The 25753-nt window shown below is 37.3% G+C and overlaps 1 protein-coding gene across 1 annotated transcript; it reads right to left on the bottom strand.

Moving 5' to 3' along the window:
• Positions 1-2243: 2243 nt before the first annotated feature.
• On the bottom strand, positions 2244-22726 carry CIMIP1 (ciliary microtubule inner protein 1). Its single transcript, XM_001377602.4, has 4 exons — positions 22587-22726; positions 14848-14929; positions 11916-12020; positions 2244-2673 (listed from the first exon to the last, which is right to left on the bottom strand). The coding sequence occupies exons 1-4, from the start codon at positions 22646-22648 to the stop codon at positions 2518-2520; spliced, it is 405 nt and encodes a 134-aa protein (XP_001377639.1). The 5' UTR covers positions 22649-22726; the 3' UTR covers positions 2244-2517.
• Positions 22727-25753: the final 3027 nt, after the last annotated feature.

Here is a 25753-nt window from a genome sequence, read left to right on the forward strand (position 1 = left end):
TATCTGAGGCCAGACTTCGACATAGCACCTCCTATTTCCAGGCCTGGCTCTTTATAACCACTGAGCTCCCTAGTTGCCCTCCATATCCTGTGCTCAGTGGCTCCTTTAAACCTTATAGACTTATAGAAATGAAGGATGCTTTGGTGAACTTGGTAAACGGTTTCATTCAAAAAAAGGAAAGAAGAGGTGACACTGACTGCTGGTCAAAATTTTAGGCTCATATCAGCGACAATTTGAAATGTTCTGCAGATTAAGATATACCTTTGGAGAATGGTGGTAGGATAAGCAAGTTTGGGAAAAGATGAATAAAAGCAACAGTAATAGTAGCCGAACACATTTATAAATGGGCAAGGGACATGAATAGGCAATTTTCAGATAAAGAAATCAAAACTATCAATAAGCGCTTGAAATAGTGCTCTAAGTCTCTCATAATTAGAGAAATGAAAATCAAAACAACTCTGAGGTATCACCTCATGCCTAGCAGATTGGCTAAGATTTCAGCAAAGGAAAGTAATGAATGCTGGAGGGGATGTGGCAAAGTCGCACATTAGTGCATCGCTGGTGGAGTTGTGAATTGAACCAACCATTCTGGATGGCGATTTGGAACTATGCCCAAAGGAGTTAAGAAGATTGCCTGCCCTTTGATCCAGCCATAGCACTACTAGGTTTGTACCCCAAAGAGATAATAAGGAAAAAGACGTGTACAAGAATATTAAAAGCTTCACTCTTTGTGGTGGCAAAAAACTGGAAAATGAGGGGATGCCCTTCGACTGGAGAATGACTGAAAAAATTGTGGTATTTGTTGGTGATGGAATACTATTGTCCTAAAAGAAATAATGAACTGGAGGAATTCCATGGGAAGTGGATCCTCCAAGAATTGGTGCAGAGTGAAAGGAGCAGAACCAGGAGAACATTGTACACAGAGAGTGATACACGTGGTACAATCAAATGTAATGGACTTCTCTACTAGCAGCAATGCAATGATCCAGGACAATTCTGAGGGACTTATGAGAAAGAACAGTATCCACATTCAGAGGAAGAATTGTGGGAGTAGAAACACAGAAGAAAAATAACTGCCTGATCACAGGGATTGATGGAGATATGATTGGGGATGTAGACTCTAAATGATCACCCTAATGCAAATATTAATAATATGGAACTAGGTCTTGATCAATGACACATGTAAAACCCAGTGAAATTGCTTGTTGGCTATGGGAGGGGGTGGGAGGAGAGGAGAGAAAGAACATGAATCATATAACCAAGGAAATTTTTTCTTAATTAATCACTACAAATTTAAAAAAATAGTAGCAGAACACCATAAAATGGAGTAAAGTCTGAAAGGAATGGAAAGTCTCACAGCTGTTAACTTGATACGTCCACTCTGTTGTAAAAATTCATTCCATTCCTAGCCTGGTTATTGGCGTCCAACTAAGAGAGGCTGCAGGAGGTTCTTTTGGACATGGGAGCCTTGCTTATCATACCATCACAAAGATGCCCATGGCTGCCCAGTCTATCCCAGGGATGAGACAGTAAGCTCAGTTGTGAAGGATCAGAAACTCTGAGGTCAAATTTCAGTTCTCCTCTTGGACAGATTTGTGTCCTGACTCCCAAGCAATATTGGAACCCTATCATAGGACCTCTACTGGAAAACTGGAGGAAAGGGGAAAACAAACCAAACAAACTACTTTCTTTGGCTGTGCATTAGAATAACATCACACATCACACTGCCAAGGAAGAGAGGAGGGGAAAATCTTAACTACCACAGCTGAGTTGCTCTAAGTTTCTTGGAGACCAATCTCTGGCCACACTCACTTTTATGACATCCTGGAACTTATATGAAGGTTGTATCAATTTGACCAGGGATGCCAGCACCGAAGCAGCTTAATTTGGCTTAGATATCTATTTCTTCTCTAGAGGATATCAGTATGTGCTTGTGTTCGTACCTGTCAGTGGGTGTAACCCCTGAGATTCATCTGATGTCCAAATCCAGTCCTTTTCCCCACTTCCCCCTTTTCCACCCACTCCCATTGTTTGTAACAGCATGGAACAAGATAAAAGTTGGACCCACTGATTCTAGTGGCAGGAGAGACTTTTATGTCTTATTCTTTCATTTAAAAAGGAAAAGGACTATTTTAATTCTGATGAGTCAAATTTTTAACAAAAAAAAAGTTTAAGTTACACAAGTTTCCCTCCCATTTCCCTGTAGTTGTTTTGACCCTTAGTATAAAGCATATACCAGAAAGCACTTTTCAGGCACAGGTATATTGACCATAGAGAGAATAAAACCAAGATACTTTTTTGAACAGACTAGATCTACCTGACTTTGTGAATTCAGATTTTGTCAGATTTCAAAAGAATAGTTTTTTTTTAGCCTATGCTAACTGCCTAATTATCACAGGTTTTTGTCAGCTCTCATCATTATTTTAACTTCTCCCTATTAATGTCAAAGTGATCGAGATTCTCACATCCTTAGAGGAGACAGATGGCTCACTCTGGGTTGTACACAGCCTCTTGGCTTTAGTAAATGCCTGCCTCGGGCCACTTCAGTTGCTTGGAATAGGCACCTTTACAGCTTATAATCTTGTAGTTTCTCTCAAGTTCCAGACCAGGAATTGTGGATCGCCAGCCAATAAAACCTTGAGTAGTTTTAGGGACTGGTGGTGATGGGAGTACCTGAAATGGAAACAGACAGGACTTTTAAGTTATCTTTCTAGCAAATTCATATTCAATTTAGCAAACATTTATGGAGCACGTACTATATACCCTGTACTATTCCCTGTAAAAAATAAATCCTACCCCTGAAGGAGCATACAATTCACCTCCGACCCATTTATTAAGGGCTTATGACATGTCTGCTAAGAGCTAGAGGTTACAAAGAAAAGGTGAAAAAAAAAGCTCCTGCCTTCAAGGAGCTTACATTCTAATGGGGGAGACCTGAGTACAAATAAATATGTAGAGGATACAGTACAATAGAGATAGAAGACAGCCGGGAGGATCAGACATGGCTTCCTGAAAAAGGGATTTGGAGCTGGGAAGGGAGAAGTTTAAGTAAGAGTCCATGCAAAGGCATGAAGAGGGAGCCTTGTATGAGAGGATGAGGATGTAGTCAAGTACAATCAATTGTGTGGAAAAGAATAAAAAGCAAGAGAACTGGAAAGTAAAGAAAGTATGTAGGGAACTGAACTTAAAAAAAAGTAATATTGACTATTTTTGAAGGAACTGAGGTCTTGTTTGTTTGGGTGTGCCTTCCATTGGTAGAAGCCACAGCCCTTTTATGTCTTAATAATTAGATGGTTTGGGACAGCCAGGTGGTTCCATAGACTGGAGTCCTGGATTCAAATATGACTTGAAACACTTCCTTGCTGTATTAACCCTGTGTAAGTCACTGGATAGAAATTGCCTATCCCTTACCACTCTTCTGCCTTGGAATTGATATTTAGTGTCAATTCTAAGGCAGAAAGGTTAAAAAAATAATTATATGATCTGCTAGAATTTCTGTAGCCAAAACATTGGCAGCTAATGGTGTAGCGGATAAAGTGTTGGGTTTGGAGGATGATGAACACAGAATATCAGAGCTGGAAGAGACGTTAGGTATTAAGCTGCTCCAGTGGGCTTAATTTACACAGGAGGAATCTAAGCCCAAGAAGGTAAATTAGTATCCCAAAGTCACAGGGTAAATTAGTGATGGAACTCAGATTTTTTTGACACCTCCAAGAGCCTTATGGAGAAGACAGAGCCAATAATGCTATACCTGTTTATAGACGAGGAAGCCAAGGCTCTGACAGGTAAGGTTTTGTGATTGCAGATTATCCAGGTCATCAGTGGAGCCAGTACTCTCTGAAACCTTTTTAGCTTGGCAGGAAGGACCTGCCAGAGTCTGTGCCACATTGTCATAGCTTAAAGATCCCAGAAACACTCCACACCACACTGACACATCAAGGGAGAATATCCACCGAGGATATAACAATATGAACTTTTAAAATGCACATTAAAATCAGAGTCATTCTGTTGCTCACATCATTTTTGAAAATCAATTAACCACTTTTTATCTTATAATTACTAACGTCCTTAATTCTTTTCTGCTAGGAAAATAACATCATTAACAAAGAAGAATCTGATATAAAATGTTTGACATTTATGTGTCCAAGCTGCCCTTTATAAAATCTATTGCAATTGTGTCAGATGACATTCTGGCTGTGCAAAACCTTCCTATTTTGATTAAAAGGCTCTAGTACCCCCCCCCCCCCCCACACACACACACATACGCACACACACTTCAAACAAAAATGTCCCTCATTGTCTAGACCACAAGGAATAAAAGAAAACTGAATCTAATTAAAACAAAGAAAATAGGATCATATCTGGAACGAAAGAACGCGGTTCAATTTGTCAATTCAATCAACAGATTTGAGCATTTTGGAAAATGATGGTAAATGTTTAGAAAGGTTTTTTGTGATTGTAATTTTACATAATCATCTGTTCTGCTATTACAAGGTGATTTAGACAAAGACAGACTAGGAATATTAGATCTAGCAGAGTTAAGTGAGAGACAAGGGTGTTTAATATATTATGGATTACTGAACTCATCCTTATTTTCTTATTTTTTTTCATTTCTGCCTGTAATAACCCTGTTAGCTGTCTAGGTTGTTTTAAACTGCTGCAGAGAGAAGACAAATCTGCCCTTTAATAGATTTTCTCTATCAAGTACTAAAATTAATATCTAAGAAAATTCACATGAAGAGAAAACAGTCAAAGAGATGCTCAAGGAGCCAGAGTTGCTATTGGGGCAGCTTAGAAAAAGATATTAGTTTTGAAGGCAAATAACTTTCAAAAAAGCCACTGGTCCTGGACCTGTAACCCCCACTTAAAAGTTGGACCTTTGAATTCCATATTCAATGAGAAAGAAAGATGGTGCAGTAAAGGAGCTGATCCATTTCATTGGCAATATTACATTCAACTCTGAGCCAAGCAAAATCATCCCTGCTCTCTGCTTGGGGCTGGGCTGAGTTTGGCTGGAATGCCAGGGCTATAGGAAAACAGCTTCTTTGCTGTATGGCTTTCACATCTGGGGACTTACTCAATAGAGAAACACACGGAGAGAAAACAATGTTTCGGTTTGTTCTCTTGCCAGGACTGTTCTTCTTTGTTCTCTAGCCAAGGCTGGAAACTGTTTGTGATACTTAGGTGGAGCCCCTTCCTTTGAAAAGATAATTATGGCGGTCACAAGTGCCACCCACTGAGCAGCAGAATGGGGAAACCAATGTTCCTCTGTGCAGAAGCCACCAGGAGCCAGACTCCAGAAAGGATTGAGTAGGAGGGGGGATTAAATCTAATCCACCTCAGTGGAAGAGATACAGTCTGATGATCCATTGCTAACAGAAAAGCAGACAGTGTCATTTTTACCCACAGATGCAAAGAGGATTAATAGTCGCTCCCTCCCGCTTTGGCATTTTTCTGGGTACCCAACACAGATCTCCTAAACAGCTCTAGCTGGGATGATTCTGAACCTGGAAAATAAATCAAGATCACACAAGAAAATGTGAGTGCTTGGAAGACTGACACTCAGCAATAGAGAGGGGAGAGAAAATCAATAGAGTAAGAGGGAAGGTTCTTGGGCATATGTGTTGTCAAGTCATCATGCACTTATTAAATGTTGACCATGTGCTAAGCACTGAGATAAGAACTGGGTAAACAAAGAAAGGCAGAAATTTTCTAGTTTCAAGTACCTCTCCCTCATCTTCCTCCCCTTTTCTTTTTCCATCATCAATCAATCAATATGAATTTATTCAATACTCACAACATGCCAGGCACTGTGCTAAGTACTGGAGAAGAGAAATTTTACAGTCTCTGCCCTCAAGCAGAGGATAGAACGAGGCTTTGAGTCAAGAAGACCTGAGTTCAAATTCCTCCTCAGAAACTACTTGCTGTGTGACCTTAGCTAATCACTTAGCAAGTCACAAGCTTGATTTGCCTCTGTTTCCTCAACTGTAAAATGGGAATAATACCTACCTCCAAAGATTGTTATTTGATCCAGATTAGAAATATTTGTAAAAAGCTCTTAGTGCAGTGCCTGACAGAGCAGGTACTATATAAATCTTAGCTATTATTATTTCATTAATACTGACTTCAACAGTTTGACTAGAACCAGTACAAGAGAATGGTAAAGACATTTGATTGAGTATTCGGGAAACCTAGGTATGACTTCAGGCTCCACCATTAAGCTGTTGTGTAATTTTGGGGAAATCATTATACCCTTCTGGTCCTCTAATTCATCATCTGTAGAATGAAGCAACTGAACTAAATAATATCTCTAAAGTTACCTTCCAACTATAATGATCTGTTATTGTATCATTTTTCATAAAAATCACAGTGATTATTGTCATCATATGAACTCAGTCTGACATTCAAACCCGTCTACAATCTTCTTCCAATCTACCCTTCTAGACTTATCATCTACTACTCCCATTCATGCCCTCTATCTTCTTGTCAAATCAGATCTTTTCTTGAAACTCCCACTTCTCATTCACTTAACCCCACCCCCAATCAGACTCCTCTCTCTCTGTAGGTTTAAATCTTTCAAATTCTAAAAAATTATGGTGGGGGAGGGACCCACATCTTCTGTGAAACCTTCCCCAATTTCTCCCAATTATCCTCTAGTTGCTCTCTCTTTATCTTTCAATTTTTTAAAATATTGTTTATACCTCTCCCATGCACTTAGCAATTTCTAATTATTTTTTTTATCATAGTCATATCTTAAATTTTCACTCTCAGCCCTAAACTCCTGAGATTAGAGACTGGATCAGTGATTTTCAAATCAAAAATACTTAGCATAATGCTTGTAGATGAGAGTTTAAATAAATGTCCAATGCTTATGATGATTCACTTATTTTTTTTTTAAATCTTTACCTTCTGTCTTGGAATCAATATTGTGTATTGATCCCAAGGTGGAAGAATGGTAAGGGTAGAAAATGGGGGTTAAGTGACTTGGTCAGGGTTTGTAGGAAGTGTCTGAGGCCTGATTTGAATCCAGGACTTTCTATCTCTGGGCTTGGCTCTTAATCCACTGGGCCACCTAGCTGCCCCCCCCCCAATTCACTTTCATTACCACAGTATTAAAGATTTAGTGGTTGAAGGAATCCTAGAGGTCACTGAATTCAACCTTCCTCTTTCCCCCATTTTATAGATTAGGAAACTGAGGCCTGAAAGGTTAGATGATTAGACTAGGGTGACAAAATAAATATCTGAGGTGGAATTCAAATTCAGGTCTTTCTGACTCCAAGTCCAGTCTCTATCCTCTATACAATGCTGCTTACCATAAGAAACCAATGTATTTTGTTCCTTTTTTTTTAAGTATAAAAATTTTATTACAGATTCTGAATTAAAAGTTGCAAACACTATTTCTCCCAATTTTCCATTTCTTACCCCTCAGGGAACAACAATAGGGCTCTCTGAAGCTTTGTATGGAGAAAATCTTCCATCTGCTACCTATGTCTGAAGTTCTAGAAAACAATAGCTAATACTAATTCTATTTTATATCTGAAAGCACTGTGAAAAATTTATCATCATCTTCCACAGGAAGTCTTCCCTAAACTCTCTTGATTCTAGTATCTCCCTTCTGTTAATTCTTTCCCATTTATCCTATAGATAGTTTGTTTCTATATATACCTTTGAATGTTGTTCCCTCCCTGCTAGAACATAAACTTCTCAAGGGCAAGAACTGTCCCTCACCTCTTTTTGAATTCTGAATGCTTATAATAAATATCTACTGACTGATTGACCATCATTTCATCATTATCATCATCATCACAGAAGTGGGACTTGAGTTAGGTCTTGAGGGATTGGTAGGACTTGAATAGAGAGGAAGAAAAAGGGATGAATATTCCAGATCAGACAAGACATGCATGGAATAACTCAAGGAGGAACCAGAACTGTTTGGAAAGATGGGAAAGTTATATGGTTGCAGTGAAAAATTGGGTTAAACAAACAGTGATGTGAGGGAAAAGATTTCAGTCTATTCACTTTTTAAAAGCATCTCTTTATTTTTTCTATCCTTAAGTGATATAGCATCATTTATGAGACAGGGCCACAGGAAAGCCTGGACATGCACTAGATACTATGCCTAGGTCTACCAGGCAATTAGAAGAGCTAGGTTCTAATTCTGGCTTTGCCATTAAGTAGCTGAGTAAGCTGGAGGAAGGCAGGTGGACTCTAGATGGCATTGTCTTTCTCTGTCAGATGAAAGGTTTTAATTTTTTTTGAGAAGGACAGGATTGTTAAAAGTAGTAGATGAGAAGAATGCTATATAATTTACCTAGATTTTAGCAAATGCTTTGACAAACTCATTGCTATTCTTATGGATAAGAAGACAGATGTGGGCTAGATGACAATATCTTTAGGTAGAATTGGAATCATTTGAATATTTGAACCCAAAGAATAGTATAAAGTTTCTCCTTCAACTTTTAAAAATTTTGATAACTTTATTTCATCATAATAGGTTTCCTTTGTAATCTTGAGTATGTTTTTTATTACATGTCCATTTTTTATTTTTGAATTTTACTTTTCTGTTTGTTACATTGAAATTCCCAGGAATCTCCTTCCTTTTCTCCCCTCCTCACTCTAGAGAAAGCATTACTTGACAAAAAAGATATGTGTATTTATAAAACTATGACTTAGTTATATCTATTTATCAGTTCTTTCTCTGGAGGCAGACATATGCAAGTCATTCTTCAAACAATATCTCTGTTGCTGTATATAATGCTCCCTTGGCTCTGCTCATTTCATTCTTCATAATTTCATTTAGGTGTTTCCATGTTTTCAAAAAACTTGCTTATTCATATCCTTATGATGTAGTAGTAGTATTTCATCACAACCATTTGCCACAACTTGTTTAGCCATTTCCCAATTAAGGCACTCTCTCAAATTCCTGTCCTTTGTCACCTCAAAGAGAGCTGCTATAAATATTTTAGAAAATATAGGCCCATTTGCTTTTTTCTAGATGACCTTAAGAAAGAAACCTAACAGTGATATTGCTAGGTCAAAGGGTATATTCAGTTTTGAAACTCTTTGGGCACAATTCCCAAATTTTTCTCCAAAATGATCGGATCAGTTTACAGTTCCCACCAACTGTCTACTAGTGTCTCCTTTTTTCCCCCCACATCCGCTCCATTTGTCATTTTGCCTTTCTATCATTTTAGCCAGTCTACTAGATGTAAGATGAGATGCCAGAGTTGTTTTGATCTGTTTCTCTAAAGCAATAATGATTTAAATCATTTTATATGTTGATATATATAGCTTTGATTTCTTCATGTAAAAATTGTCTATTCATATCTTTTTGACTATCACTTGGAGAATGGCTTATATTCTTATAAATCTGCTAAGTTCCCATATATATTTTAGATGTTTAGGATAAAAATTCATTATTTGGTAAAAAGTTAGTGGGAAAACTGGAAAGCAGTCTGGTATAAACTTGATAGATCTTAAACCATTTACCAAGATAGAATAAAAATGGACACATGACCTAGACATAAGGCGACATATCAGAATCAAATTAGAAAAACAGGGAACATTATTAGATTTATAGATAGAAGAATTAGTGAACAAGAGATAGAAGGCATTGTGAGATGTAAAATAGATCATTTTGATTACATTAAATTAAAAAGTTTTGTACAAATAAATGTAATGCAGCCAAGATTATAAGGAAAGCAGAAAATTGGGGGAAAATGTTTTGTATAGACAGCTTCTCCTTCAACTAAAAAGGAGGTCTCTCTTTGGAATATTCAGTGATCTGACTTGGCCCTATTGTATTTAACCTTTTTTCCATCTTTTTTGCTCAAATGTTCAACATGTAAAAATCTTTCCTTTAATGACACAATAAACTCAGCAAACTTGAATACTTCATTGTTCAAAGAGCAGGTAGGTAATTCAATGAGTAGAGTGCTGAACTGAAAAGTCAGGAAGACCTGAGTTCAAATCCTGTATCAGACCCTTAACTGTGTCACTATGTAGTTCTAAGAAAATCACTTAATCTCTCCACTTCAATTTCCTCATCTGTAAAACAAAAACAAACAGACAAACAAAAAACCCAAGCTACTTTATGGGGTTATCATGAGGATTAAATGAAAAAACATTCAGAAAAGTACTTTGTAAGCTTTCAAGATCTATATAAATTGTAGCTAGGTTATAATATAAAAGATTGCAAATGAAACTGTGTACTTTTGCTATGTACAGTTTGTTCTGTTTAATATTTGGATTAGTGATTTGGATAAAGATATAGAAGACAGATTTATAGACGACACAAGGATATGAAAGGACTGGAATCCAAAAAGACAGGCTACAAATCTGGGTTGAATTGAATAAGATCAAAGCCAATAGGGATAAATGTAAAGTGTTACACTTAAGGTTCAAAAACACAACTTCATAACTGTAACATAGTGGAGACATGCCTAGATAGTAGTCTGCATGTATAACATCTGGGGAGGTGGTCATAATGTACTGCAACAAGCTCAGCTTGTTAATGATACGCTAGAGTGGCCAAAAAAACTAATGCAGTGTTAGGCTTCATTAAGAGAAGAATTTTATCTGTAGAACCAGGAAGATGATAGTCTTTCTATTTCAGACTGGATCACATCTGGAGTACTTTGTCCAATTCTGGATTCCATACATTACAAAGGTCTAGAGAAGGGAAAATTGAATGTTGAAGAGCCTTCGAATGTTTCCACATGAAGATTTCCCACATGAAGACCACATGAAGTAATGGGTATGTTTACCCTGAAGTAGACAACACTTGAATGGATGAGGGAGGGAGGAGATTTTTTTTAATGCTACTCACTTATTTGGTCATATCTGACTCTCTGTGACCTCATGGATCATAGCAAGCATATCAAGCCCTTCTATCCTTCACTTTCTCCTGAAGCCTGTCTAAGTCCATGTCTCACACATCTAGAAAATGTCTGAAACCAAATTTGAACTCAAAACCTCCTGTCTCTAAACCTGACCCTCAATCACAGAGTCACCTAGTTGCTCCTTCCTTCCAAATTTAATCTATATTCTAAGATCCAGGTCTGATTACTTCACTCCTCAGTAAACTCCATAGACTTCCTATAACTTCTAGGATCCAGTATATAATCCTTTGGAGTTCAAAACATTTGATAACCTGCCCTGTCCTCCCTATCCTACCCTACCCTACCCTCCCTCCTCACTTTTGCTGTCTTCTTACACTTTACAGCCTGCATATACTTTTTGATCCAGTGACACTGGCCTTGGACAAGGCAATCTAATCTCCTTACCCTGGCATTTTCACTGGCTGTCCCCCATGCCTGGAATACTCTTCTTTCCTTATCACTTCTGGCTTCCCTCAAATCTCAGTTAAAACTCATCTTCTCCAGGAAACATTTTCCAGTTCTTCTTAATTCCAATGCCTTTCCTCTGTGGATTATTTTCAATGAATCTTGTATATTGCTTTTTTAAACAGTTATTTGTATATTTTCTCCCCCATTAGATCATGAGATCCTTGAGAGGAATGACTTTCTTTTATCTTTTATTATATCCCCAGTGCTTAGCACAGTGCTTGGCACATTATAAATGTTTAATTAATATTTATTGACTGACTGAATCCTTGTTGGCCTGACATTCTATCTTGTATATTCAAAGGTCCCTTCCTGTGTTAACATCTTCTGCCCTAAATTCTTAAGGCCCTTCTAGTTCTAATATTTGATGTCTCTGATATACAATATAGCACATCCTTCAATGTCTTGAAAACTAGAAAGGGATATTTCCATAGTTCTAAATTAAGATTCAGTGCAATGATGTAGTCTTCTAGCCTCTGAATTTTTATTTTTGCATCCAGAATGAACATGATTTCCATTGTGGTTCATTTTTTATTTATGAAAACAGTATTGAAAATTCCATTTTCTAACCTTAATATATTTTTCCACTGGTGTCACAGGCCGGATGCGTAAATGTGCTGGAAGTTCTATCTTGGGCTTCGGAGGCTTAGGTACATCCCCTTCTCTCCTCAGTAACTAAAACAGAATGTCTAGGTCACCAAAGAATATTTGAATTCAGCATGAATTATTTTCCCCACAAAGCTGTCCAACCTGTTCCCAACTTAATTCCCTAAACGAAACTCAGAGCTAACGCATTCACACCTGAAAATCTGAGTTTGTTAAGACTACAGTCTAAAAGCTGGCATTACATAGACATGCCCCTTCCAAGGACAGAAGCTAAACATGACTTGTTGCACCAAATCCCAAATAATTGGAAACTATGGTAGTTATGACATCAATACTCATGGAACCTGGGAGTAATTGCTTAGTGCAGACTACTTCAAATCACCTTTAAGTAGCAAATGGATGGTGTTTTACCTTATTAAATTCTCCACTATAAAATGATATTTGAATGCATTGTAACCTATATTCGTATTTAGGATCCTGCACTCTGGAGTTAGCTATAACTGCTGATATTTTTAGTGGAACTTAAAATTGAGATTTGAGGGGAGTGTGTGCATGTGAGAAACCAACATCTCTTTAAATCTTCCTCAACTCTTGTAGAGTTAATGGCAAATCTCCAATTACTTGAGAAAGGTTATTTTAAAAAATTAATTTGCATTATCAAGGAAGAGTTTGCCTAAAACATAGTAAGTATAAATAAGATTTAAGATAGGGGTAATGTTTACCCCAAAGAAGGCAAACTCTCTTTTTAAACACTATGATGCAGTATTTGGTTTGTAGTAGAAAAGGCAATGAATTTGAATGCTGTCTCCCCCATAACACTATGAACTTACTGAGGGCAGAAACTGACCCATGGTAGTTTTGGACAGGAGGTGGCACTATTGATTTCAGTAGGGATTGGGGCAAGAGGGGGCTTTAGAGCTATGGTCTATCATTTAATAAGTGATGAGTGACTAACTCAAGCTTGGTGTCTAGAATTCCTTAGCCATGTAACTGGGGAAATTACCATACAGCATCATGTTATCAGATTTACAGCTCGAAGGGTCTTTAGATGGCATAGATCTCATTTTACAAGTGAGAAAAATGAAGTTCATAGAGGCTGAGGAATTTTCCTAAAGTCACACAGCTCATTACTAACATTTGTTTAAATTTCAGTTTCTTCGTTTGTAAAATAGAGGTGAAAATGCATTGTTTGCCCTATAAGGGTTATTTTGAAGAAAGAACTTTATATAACCTAAATCATAATAGAGATATAAACAATGGTTAAGTTAGGGTTCCCCAACCTTTCTTAATTACTACTTCCTCAGCTAAATTTGAGTTGCTGAAGGGACATGGATGTTCTAAGCAGAATTTCTTTTTAAAGACAATTCATACTTTTTTTGCTAATTCAGAATAACCTGGTCAAATTGATCTTAATTGAATTCTCTATTTGAATGAAAACATTGATATTGGTAGTGATGTGCTAGTAAATATTTAATAACTTGCTTAAAATGTAAGTAACACATTTTTCAAGTTTAATCTGCACTATTAACATTTTCTCTATCACTTTCTTAAATCTAATCAATCAACAAAACAAAGTCTTGATCTATAATTTGCTCATTTCTGGGGTGTAAGTGTCCACAGTGAAAGTTTTGAAAGTTTAATAATTAGCTTTGGCTGGTAAGAGCTCTCTCTAGCATATCCCTAGATACAGACTGCTTTTATGTACTACTTCTGGGTAACAGAACCATAGAGTATGGGTCATTTTCACTAAGATAAAAATTACCGTATTAATCTATCTAAATGTAGAATACTCTTCCCCCTCAAGTAAAATATGTTTGGAAGGGAAAATTTTTTTGTGTATGCATATTTATATATCTATATCTATATCTATATGTGTGTATATGCAGATAGATTTATGCTGAATACAAAATAACCAAAGTATATAACTTGCTCACTTTTGGTCAAATTTTGAGAAAAACATAACCTAAATTTGAACCAATATAATAATGATAATATTTCAAATGAGAGTCATAGATTCAGTACTGTAAGGGGCCTTAAAAAGTTTGTCTATTTCAACCTCTTCATTTTACAAATGAAGGAACTGAGGGCTAAAAAGAGGAAATGACAGACTCAAGATCACACAGGAAATAGTAGAGAGGGGATTTGAATCCAGATCCTCTCATCTCAAATCCAATATGCTTTCCATTATATTCTCCTGCTTCCTTGACATTTTAAGTAATTTTAAGTTTTATAAAGCACCTTAGCATCATACATATTGAAAGGAACCTATGACGCCATCTAGTCCAACCTCCACACTTTGGAGATGGAAACTGAAGCTTAGGCTGTTGGAAGAGACCTTAGAGTACATGTAATACACCTTCATCGTTTAAAGATGAAGAAATAGAGGACAGGAGAGCTGAAGTTAATTTCCCCAAGGTCATACAATTATAACTAACAGAACTAGGCTCTGAACTCTGACCCTAGTGGACTGTTATTAATCCACTGCTATTTTCACTACATCATTGAAACCTGAAGAATTTCTGGTATTGTTAGTCTCATTTTATAGAACATAAATCAAAAATAAATAGCATGGTGCAGGCTGGCTTATTTTCTGTGAAGCAGATTTTCCCCTCTTCATTTCTAGAACACCACTGAAGATAATAATAACCCTGTAAAAGAGTTAATGAAAAGTTTTTCTTGTTTCTGATGATCTGTGTTTTCAAAATCTCATTTTGGGTTCCCCCTCAAAAGAAATGGTATCTTATTTAGCTTTACCTGACACTGGCTATTTTATTCACAATATCAATTAAAATTAGACTAACAGATTATAGTTATTTGGGTCAGTATATGATAGATTACAATTTCATTCTTGCAAACAATGTTTCATAGTCATGCACCTCTTAAAATTAATTATTACCTCTTCCATAGGGATTGTTAAAAATCCCCATTTCTTAAACCAGTTTTGACGTGCTTTCGATTCAGTTTCAAGGCGATTTTTCCTGAAATTAACAATCTCAGTTATGAAAGCAAATTTACAAATTAAAAACAAAATAATCCAACCCATGACATTGTGCTACATCATTGACTTACATTATTAATTTGTACTGGGTTATTAATTTCCCAGCTTAGACAGTTAAAGTGACCTAATGAACATGGGCTAGTATTAACAAGACAAAAGGAAGGAAACATTTATTTAAATGCACAGTAAATACCAGGCACTGTGCTAAATGCTTTACAAAATATTATCTCTGTTAATACTTACAACAACCCTGGGAGGTAGGTACAATTACTTTCACCATTTTTAGTCAAGGAAACTGAGACAGAGGTTAAAGACTTTCCCAGAGTCACAAAGCTAGTGGGTATCTGAGGTCATACTTGAACTCAGATTTTCTGACCCCAGAGATAGCACTCTACCTACCTCTCTACTCCTAATTAGATAGTGGTTATTACAGAATGGCGGGATTTCAGAGTTAGAAGGACTCCTCAGAGAACTTCTAATTTAGTTCTTTCCTTCATTTATTCATTCAAAAAACACTTATAAAATTCCTGCTAGGTGATAGGTAGTGTGCTAAGTGTTGGAAATACAAACACTAAACAAAATTCTAAACTAAATACTAAAATAAACTAAATAACATTAAATAAACACTAAAGTAAAATGATGTTGTTCCTCAAGGAACTTATATTTTATTGGGAAAAACAACAGGCACAAATCAGAATATGTCATAATACATATACATAATAAATGAATACAAAATATATGCAAACAGTAAAAAAAAGTTAATTTTTTTGTGTGGGGGTGGAGGCCCTAGCACATGAGAGAATCAAAAAATTTCAGTGAGATAGCATTTGAACCAAGCCTCAAAGGACCATAGAGATTTTAAGAGGTATAGTTGAGTAGGAAGGAGCTATATTCCAGGCATGGAGGAGTGTTTGCAGAAAGACATAAAGATAGAATGCTACGTGGGGGAAGGGAATAGCAGGAGGACCAGTTTGCTTGGAACATAGTGTCCAAAAAAGAGAAAAATATATACTAAGCCTGGAAAGGTAGTCTAGAGCCATTTTGTGAGGAGCCTTAAATGACAAAGAAGTTCATATTTTATTTGAGAGGCAATAGGGAGCTATTAAAATTTTTTGGTCAGGAGAGTGACATAATTCAATCTCTGCTCTAGGAATATTGCTTTGTTACCTGTGAGTGTCCCCTTAAGCTCTCTTTTGGGTCCTCTTCTCTTCACAGCATATATACCTTCTCTCAGGGATCCTATCAACATCTTCGGGTTCAATTACCATCTTTATGGTGATAACACCTAGATCAATACTTCCTAAGCTCAAGTCACAAATCACAAAGTGCCTATTGGACACTGTTCAACATTATATGTCCCATAGATATTCCAGGCTTAACATGTCCAAACAGAATTGGAGGATAAATTAGAGAGATGAGAGGAGGGAAGATCAATTAGAATTCAATTGCCATAGGAGAGAAGTGATTAGAATCTGAGGTAGGGTGGTGGCCATGTGAATAGAGGGATAAGCACGGTTGTTGAGAGACATGTAGGAAGAATCAACCCAACTTGGCAGCTGACTGGACTTGGGGAATGAGGAAAAAAGAAGCTAAAATAATTTTGTGAACATGGAGATCTGGAAGGATAGTAGTATCCTCAACAGAAACAGGGAAATTAGTGGCGTGGACTTGGAGGAAAAGATAATGAATTCTTTTGGACATGTTGAGCCTAGAATATCTATGGGACATCTAATGTTGGACAATGTACAATAGGCAATTTGTGATTTGTGATGAGCCTGGAGGAGAGATACTGATCTAGGTGTTATGACTATAAAGATGGTAATTGAACCTGGAGATGTTAAGATCCCTGAAGGAGGGTATAAACTATGAAAAGGGGACCTTAAAAAGAGCTTTAGGGACACTCACAGTTAGAGTGTGGGGTATAGATATTAAACAAAAAGAGAAGACTGCCAAAAAGTGGCCAGACAGGATATGGGTCAACCAAGAGAGAAGAAAGTCATGGAACCTAGAAAGGAGAGAATATCCAAGACCTGAAGGATAATCACCTCATTAGCAATTCCAACAATTGGTTTTCTAGCCTTGGCTTGAAGTTCCCCAGTGATATGAAAACCCATTACCTTCTTGAAGCATAACATTCTAATTTTGAACACTTCTAATTGTTAGGATATTTTTCCTTACATGAGTCAAAACTTGTGTTACTGAAACTTTCAGCCTATCTTGGAGTTGTATTTTGGAGTCAAGTAAATAAAAACTCTCTTCTACTTTTTCTTCAAATATCTAAAGAATCTGCTCATATACTCAGACTTTTCTAGGATAAGCACAATCATCATTTCTTTGAGCCTTTCATAAGAGCCTTTCACAATCCTAGTCACCTTCCTCTGGACATGATTTATTTGTCAATGTTTTCCTGAACTGTCAAAGTTTGCAGAGAACTGAATTCAATTTTCCAGATATAGGCTGTTCACTGTTGCCTCTCTCATTCTGAAGGCTTTCCTTTTATTATGAAAAATTCAAGGAAAGTTTAGAACTACTAAATATAGCAAGTTTTAATGATTGGGGCTAAAATTTCGATGCAAAGCAGGTCCTCAATATATGCTAATTGAGATTTAAAACAAATAGGTATTATTAAAAAGTATTTCAAAGATTTTACAGATCTTCAGAACTAGAAGGGACAACAGAGGTCTAAATTCTATTTAAGCAAAAATCTCTTCAACAGAATTCATGGAAAATTGGTCATTCTGCTTCTGCTTGAACACTTCTAGTGATGAGAAACTCTACATCCTGTGTTAGCCTTTTATCTAATTCATAAAATTATTGAGAAGAATGCAATCCTAGGAGTGCAAACTGTCTGAGGAGTGTTTTTTAAACCTTTATCTTCTGTCTTAGATACTATGTAGTGGATCCAAGGAAGTAGAATGGTAAGGGATGGCAATGGCAATTAAGTGACTTGCCCAGGGTAACACAAAGAGTGTTTCCTTTACCTCAATGGCATGGAATTCTGTGGGCTAATACAGCTCTTTGTAATAAACCCAATAAATGTAATCACTAGCATTTATAAAGTATCTACTGTGTGTCAGGCATGGTGCTTTACAAATATCTCAAATTATCTTCAAATTAACTTGTACAACAGGTCTTCAACAAAACTCAAAACCAAAACTAAGTCCAATCTTAAACTACACCTAAAAAGAAAACATCTCATGTCTAGGATCCTGCTGTATTTTGCCCTGCTCAGTCTTTATCAACACAACTTGATAACTGATTAGCTATGTTGAGAAAAATTGGGAAACTTAAAATAATTCAGGCTGCTCTATGGGAAGTGCCACCCTCAACAGCAATAGAGAAATTAAGAAAGGATGTGAGAGGGGAATATTATAAGTTTTGTTGTAGCTTAGAATGTTGAGCTTAGAATGTTAAGTGGTCATCCAGTGAGAAATATCCAGTAGACAGCTGGTAATTTGTGACAAAAGCTTGGGACAAAGTCTAGATCTAGAAGATAATCCAACCAATAGGAAATGATGAGGTCATCAAGTAGTAAAGTGAAGAAGACAAAGAGAAAAGGCCACAGAACTGAGCCTGGGGATGCACTTGCACAGTACAAATCCTTATCTAGAGTATTATGTCCAGTTTTGGGCCTCTCATTTTAGAAATGCCATTGATAAGCTGAAAAACATTCAGAGAAGAGCCACTTGGATAAATTAAACAAAAAAGCATTTATTAAAGTTCTACTATGGGCCAGCCACTGGTAATTCAAAGACAAAAATCAGAGCCCCTCTTCTCAAGAAGCTCACATTCTAATAGAGAAGGCAATATGTACACATATAGGTAGATGTGTAAAATTTTTTTCATACATTGTATTTATATATTACATTGTTTACATAATATATTTTTTGTAAATTTATTTTTCAAAATATATATCAATGTGTGTATATATTATATCTATGTAATGCATATAACATACAAATACTATTAACTGAGGAGATCAGAAAAAGCTTCATGTAGAAAGTGATATTTGAGTTGAACTTTGAAGGAAACTAAAGATTCTAAGGAGGAAAGGTGTGAAATGAGCATATGGCAGCTATGGGGTACAACACATACAAAGACACAGGTGGAAAATGAAGCACTATATGTGAAGAACAGCCTAGTAGAGCAGTTTGGTTGGAATGTAGGGTATACGAAGAGGAATAGGTCTAGAAAACTAGGTAGGAGCAAGATTGTAAAGGACTTTACATGTCAAATAGCATTGTATATATTTGATCCTAGAGGCAATAGAGAGATATTTCACTTTATTGAGCAGGGGAATGGCATGGTCAGACCTATACTTAAGGGTTGGAAAGGGGAGAAACTTGAGGCAGATGACAGACCAGGCAACAAATAACAAAGGCCTAATCCAAGATGGTAACCCTTAAGAAAGGAAAAAAAGGGAATTGTTATGAATCCGTATGTGGAAAAGAATTAGCACAACTTGTTTGTCTTAGTTTTCATTCTATGAAATAGCCCAGATTTTTCCCATCCCACTTCTTATAACTGCAAGAAAAGATTTTTGAAAAATCCAAGACTTAGATTTTTTATTTGACCCTACTAAATTTCATCTTTGTAGGTTTGGCTCAATGTTTTAGCCTCTTAAGATTGTGGCAGAGCTTTATCCTTTTCAATCCAATGAGTGTTAGCTGTTACTTCTAGTTTTTTTGTGTCACTTGCAAAATGAGTAATGAATGCAATATATCATTTTGTTCCATTCAGTAATAACCTTTTCCAAAAAGGAAATGGTGTTACTCTGTCAGTATTGGTTTTTGATGAAGTTGTAATACTATAGCTTCCTTTTCTAGATATTCACTAACCATCCTTTATAATCTATTACAGAATTTCTCTAGGAACAAACATCAAGTTCATTAGCTTAGTCATGTTTCTCAAATTATGGACAATATTTACCCTTTTCTGATTTTGGTCCTATTCTTTATGATCTTTCAGAAATCACTAATGGAGTTTCTGCTATCAATATCTGCCAGAGTTTTCATTATCCTAGGCTATATGAGTCTGATGATTTGGGTTCATCAAGGACATCTGGATTTTTTTGGGGGGTTGGTCATTTACAGTTATGTCTGACTCTTTGTCCTCCCATGTGGAGTTTTCCTGAAAAAGATAATGGTGTAGTTTGCCATTTCCTTCTCTAGATCATTTTACAGATGATGAAACTGAGGCCAACAGGATTCAGTGACGTTTCCCAGGGTCACACAGCGAATAAAAGCCTGAAGCTGAATTTGAACTCTCTAAGTTGTCATCCTGATTTTAAGTCCAGTGTTCTATCTACTGTGCCACCTAGATGCCCTGGCACTTTTTTATTATCTCATTTATCTTGAGCATTAATGTGTTACTAATAATTTTGGGTATGTTTCTTTCAACCCCTCTCATGGGCATGCTCTCTTTTTTCAGTTATCATTGTCCTAGCCACCTCTCTTTCCCATAGTGTGACTGAAAATTCTCTCCCTCTTTCTTATTTTTAGATTGGCATTCATTGCCAAACTCAGTTTATTCTAAGTGTTAGAGCTCCTGACACTATATTTGTAGGACTTGTATTCAGATTTACCTGCCCTCACTTTTCATCTTGTCTCTTCAATTCTAATTTGCACACATTCTTCTGAGTGCATTCAAAGCAGTCTTTTTAAACAGCTCTTTTTAAACCTCAGTGGAATTATTTTTGTGCTTTCAAAATCTCATTCCTGACAATTTCTCTTTCTATCATGGTTGACTTCCCCTGTGGAATTTTAGTCCATGGGATCCTATCTACCCTTTTTCTGAACTCTTTGAAATTTAGTCTTCCAGATTTCTGCCATGAATGTTACCTTAACGAGAACCTCATTGATTATAAAATGTAATCACCTAGAAAAAGACTAAAACAAAAATTATCCAAGAGATCAGGGAACCATTTGAAATTCCGAGCAAGAGATATCTGGAATGTTTTAACAAAATCAAACAAATGTTCAGAGGTTATTTTTAAAATGGGGCTTCTTTTTTTTCCTATCAACCTTTCTTCTCCATATTATTTGTAGAGAAAGCACACCTCTCAAAGTTTCCTTTACGGTTTTTCGGCAACACCTATCTTCTGATGTTTTTTGACATTGGCAAATTTCATGTTTTAAAATTTTGATCATCTTTGGTGACAGCAGAATGTTATCTCTGTTAAATTCAACTGAAATGAAGTTTAGAGTATGGAACGTATTGGATTATTTTGAACCTCAGAGAACTAGCCTAACCAAATATGTGAAGAGTTGTGTCACCAGAAAGCTGACTACCAGGTAATGTCCTTTTTTTTTTCTCTTAGCAGCTCTATTAATGAGGTACTAAGGAAATTACATCTTCATCAGTGGAAGGAGGCAATGTGGATGAAATCATACATCCTTTAAAATAAAAAAGCACTACCCCTATAACCTCAATGTTTTTGTCTTACTACTCAACTCTTGCTAGCCTGTGTTTTCTTTAATATTGAGTAGAATGGAAAAGTAAAGGGAGAAAATTGCTCCAGGTAGATAGAAATTTCTCAGTAGTGAAACATACTAGAAAAAAAGTCATAAAAAGGATTCTGGACATTTATAAATTTGTGGCTACTGCCAAAAAACCATAGCAACTTTCAAGTCTGAACATTGGGAATATCAGACACCTGGAAATTTCTGCCTCTCAAATTTAGCCATTATTAAAATTCATCAGAGAATTAAAAACATTGGTAACCCCCAACTCTTTAATTGCTCAAAAAGAGAACAATGTTTTCATGTTAGGCTAAGTCCCAAACTACTGAATCCATTTTAATTACAATAAAAAACAATCAACCAGGGATAAGGTCTATCTTGGCAATTTCAGTCCTACAGGGTAATTTTTCATGAAGTTATGAATCAGTGAGAAGTAAAAGTATGAGGGAAAGCATTTTCGGGGAAGTTCAGAAGTTAGTCATTTCATTACAGGAATAATACTCTGGAGGCAGTTTTCCAACCAGATTCCCTTATACCTGGCCTTTAGCTTCTTCTTCTTTCCTAGTCAAAGCTAGAATTTAAAATAGATATTGGATGAATAGGACTTGAGAATTGGGAAATAATAGTTTGGGGGATGAAAGAAAGGAGGTTTGGGAACTGGGGAATGTGTTTGGATTTTGAAGATTTAAACTTTAGAGAAAGAAGGGTTAAGCAACAGGTTTAAGGAATAGGGAATTGTGGATAAGGAAAGAGGTTTGGGGTTTAATATAGGATGAAGATTTAGAGATTGTGGGACTAGGGATTAAAGAAACAAGATTGGTAAACGAACGGCTGGGAAGATACGGAAGGATGAAGGGGGGAGGGGGGATTAGGATTAGGGAAGAAAGAGTCGAGGAGCCTGGAATAAAGAATTTGGAGATTGTGGATGAGGGAATAGGGTAGTGGGAATTAGCAGCCGGGTTAGAGTATGGATTCTGTTCAAAGCAAAGTGTTCGTTGCGGGAGTGGAGGTCACGGGGTCTCGGGCAGCATTCGGGGAGCCTCGGTCAAACGGCTGTGAGGGTATTTCGGAGCTGGGGAGCGGGAGTGAGGAGGAGGGAAAGAAGGTGGAGACAGAGGAGCGGACTGGAGCAGGGGTCAGCAGATAGATTCTGGGGCCCTGAGGCTCTGCAGTTACCAGATTTCATCCTGTGCAACGAATGTAAGTTTATCAGCGCCGGTCCCGACTCTCTGGGCCATTGCCGGTCCTGGTCTGAATCTGAGTCCAAATGGCAGGGATGGCCCGGTCTCCTGCCTAGGTCATTGTGTCCCTACGGTTGCCCGCGGCAACTGGGTGTTGCCGGGAGATGGCCGGTGGGAGGCTAAGGCCACCTGTTCAAGTCGCTGACCAGGCTGCCCTCCAGAAGCTATTGGGGCCCCGCCCTTTCCCTCTTCCCTTTCTCTTAAAGTTCCATCCAGCTCTAAATATATTATTCTGTGCCCCCGTCCACCTTCTCTCCTTATCTTTTTGGTTTTGTCCCTCAAGAAAGCGCTATTTTCCCTTCCGCAGAGGTAGTGGGATGCCGCGGAAAGATGCCTGGTTAGTAGTTAAGGGGAGGGGTGGTAGTGGTTTGGTTTGTACTTCCTGGATGCCATCCAGCTTCAGCTATGCCATTTTACAGAATAGAATGCCAGAAATGCAAGGAACCCTAGAAACCAAAGATTGGGGCATTTGGAGTCAAAAGACCCGTATTCAAATCCCAACCCCACCGTTTACCAAAGTCTGGGTGACCTTGGTTAATTCATTAACTTCTCTGTTCATCAGATTCCTTATGTTTAAAATGAGTGCTTTATTAGATCACTGCTAAGATCTCATACTGCTCTAAATCTAGAATCCTATGATTACTTAAGATGTGTGCTTTACACGGTTCTATCTTTATGCCATTCTTAACTCTCATTTATAGGAAAGAAAACTAGGACCCAGAGTGGACAAATGACTTATTTGCCCAGCATCATCACATGAAGTAACTTAGCAACGACTGAAACCCATGTTCTCTGAATCCTTTGACTCCAAGCCCAGTGATCTCCATCCTTTTCACTGACTGACATCCATGCCTGGAAAACACTAATACTCTTTTATTTCAATCTTTCAGAACTCCTAGTTTTCTTCAAGGCCCAGCTCAAGAACCCTTTTAACACCAAACCTTTCCTGATCCCTGAAGCTGCTACTTTCTCTCCACCTCCCCGGCTCTATTCCTTTACTTTGTATTATATAATAAAAGCTAACATTTATGTAGCATTTTAAGGTTTGCAGAGATCTTCATAAGTGTTATCTCAGTTGCTTCTTACAAAAATTCTGTGAGGTAGGTACTATTATTATTTCCATTTTGTTGATCAGAAAACTGAGGCTGAAAGAAATTGTTATTTTCCCCAGAATTATAGAGCTCAAGTTTTCTCTAATCCCTCTCTCATCTCCCCCTTTCTATAGCATTTTTCATTTACCTCGCCTTGCTTCAGAATAGCTAACCAAAATCATTCTCTTCTCTAAAGCTCTTCTGCCTTTCAGTAATGTCACCTAGCATGTTCACACCCCACAAAAACTCTACTCTTCTTTAATAACTCCTAGATATTCAAAACTCTGGGCCTCATATCTTCTCCAGCTCCCTAACAAAGGAAGTTATACTTACTGTAAGGAGACAGTTTTCCTCTCTCTTTGCTCATATAATAAGCAATTCAGTGTTTACTAGAAACTTGGGGGGATACAACGATACACATGACAAAAGATGTGGGCAGTAAAGGAACTGACAATCTATTTTAGGAATCAGGATCAACACAAATGCAAAGAAAACTAACTATACAAAGCTGTATATGTTTAATTCCTCATCTGTAAAATGAGGGAATTGGGCTAAATGATCTCCAGAGTCCTTTCCAGCTTTGATGTTTTATGAATTTCACATGTGTGGTGCAGACAATAAAGGAATCAGGGAGGAAGAGAGAGAAATAAGGGAAGAAGAGAGAGAAATAAGGGAAGAAGAAAAGAGAGAGACAGAGACAGAGACAGAAACAGAAAGAGACAGACATAGAATTACAGGGAGAGAGAATGAACAGGAAGAAAGCTGTTGCGACTGATGTAGTCAAGAAAGGCTTCTTAGAGAAAGTAGAATTTAAGATGGCATTCTGAGGAAGGTCAGGGCTGAGATAAGATGGTGCTGGAAAGAGCAAGAGAGATTTAGAGTCAGATGAAGTGGGCCAACATCATCTGTGTAACCTTGGACAAGCCACATAGCTCCTTAGGATTTCCAGTTTCTTTATCAATAAGATGTTGAATGAGGTGGTATTTAAGATCCTTTCCAATTCCAAAATCCTATGATATTTGAAGGGGGAAGGATATGGATCTTTAAAATGGGCATATCTGAGAAGAATAGAAAATTTGATGAACTTTAATGACACAGAGACCTCTCCCTTTCTTATCACCATGACACTTTGTCTTCACATGCTTATCTAGCTTTAGAAATCTAAGGCAGTGAGTGAACTCCTTTTGTGTGATGAGGCTCTTTTGCTGACTAACAGAATCTATGGCAGCTAATTAGCCAAGCATCTCCTCACCAGCAGAGGAAGGCTGTTTTTCCCAGGTCTGATAGCAGTTATTTGTTCTGTCACAATCCCAGGGGGTTGTTTGCCTCTCTCCCTTTCCCTGACCTCCCTTTATCAACAGATTTGTACTTTAACTGGGCGTTGGAAGGTTTCACAGCTGGTGTTTTTTCCTATTGTAACCACTTTCCCCAGACCCTAGCCGGGTGGTGTCTTCTTGGCTGATAGAAACGAATGGCAAAGACTCAAAATCAGGGTGGGTCACACATGCCCACTCAACCAAAATAGTTAAAGGAAGGAACAGGAATTGATTCTCGATTAATTAACATGTATTCACAATATGCCAAATGACTGAGCTTGAAGTTTACAGCAAACAGGAAGGCTATAAGATTTCTTTAGGAAACTTTAGAGTCCAAACTTTCTCTCTAAGTTGAGATAAAACAATTTTTCCATTCTGTATTTGATTAGGAGTCAGAAGATCAAGGTCAGATTCTAGCTCTGCTCACTTTGGACAAATTATTGATCCTTACTGAATATTAGTTTCTTTACTGGGGTGTGTATCTATATGTGTCGATCAGAGTAGCTCCTTATCAAATTAAGAAGTTAATTTAAAAATTATTTTATTGGGGCAGCTAGGTGGCTCAATGGATTGAGAGCCAGACCTAGAGATGGGAAGTCCTAGGTTCAAATCTGACCTCAGGCACTTCCTAGCTGTGTGACCCTGGGCAAGTCACTTGACCCCCATTGCCTAGCCCTTACCACTCTTCTGCCTTG

This window comes from Monodelphis domestica, chromosome 1 (genome assembly GCF_027887165.1).
Source record: "Monodelphis domestica isolate mMonDom1 chromosome 1, mMonDom1.pri, whole genome shotgun sequence".
Classification (NCBI taxonomy): domain Eukaryota; kingdom Metazoa; phylum Chordata; class Mammalia; order Didelphimorphia; family Didelphidae; genus Monodelphis; species Monodelphis domestica.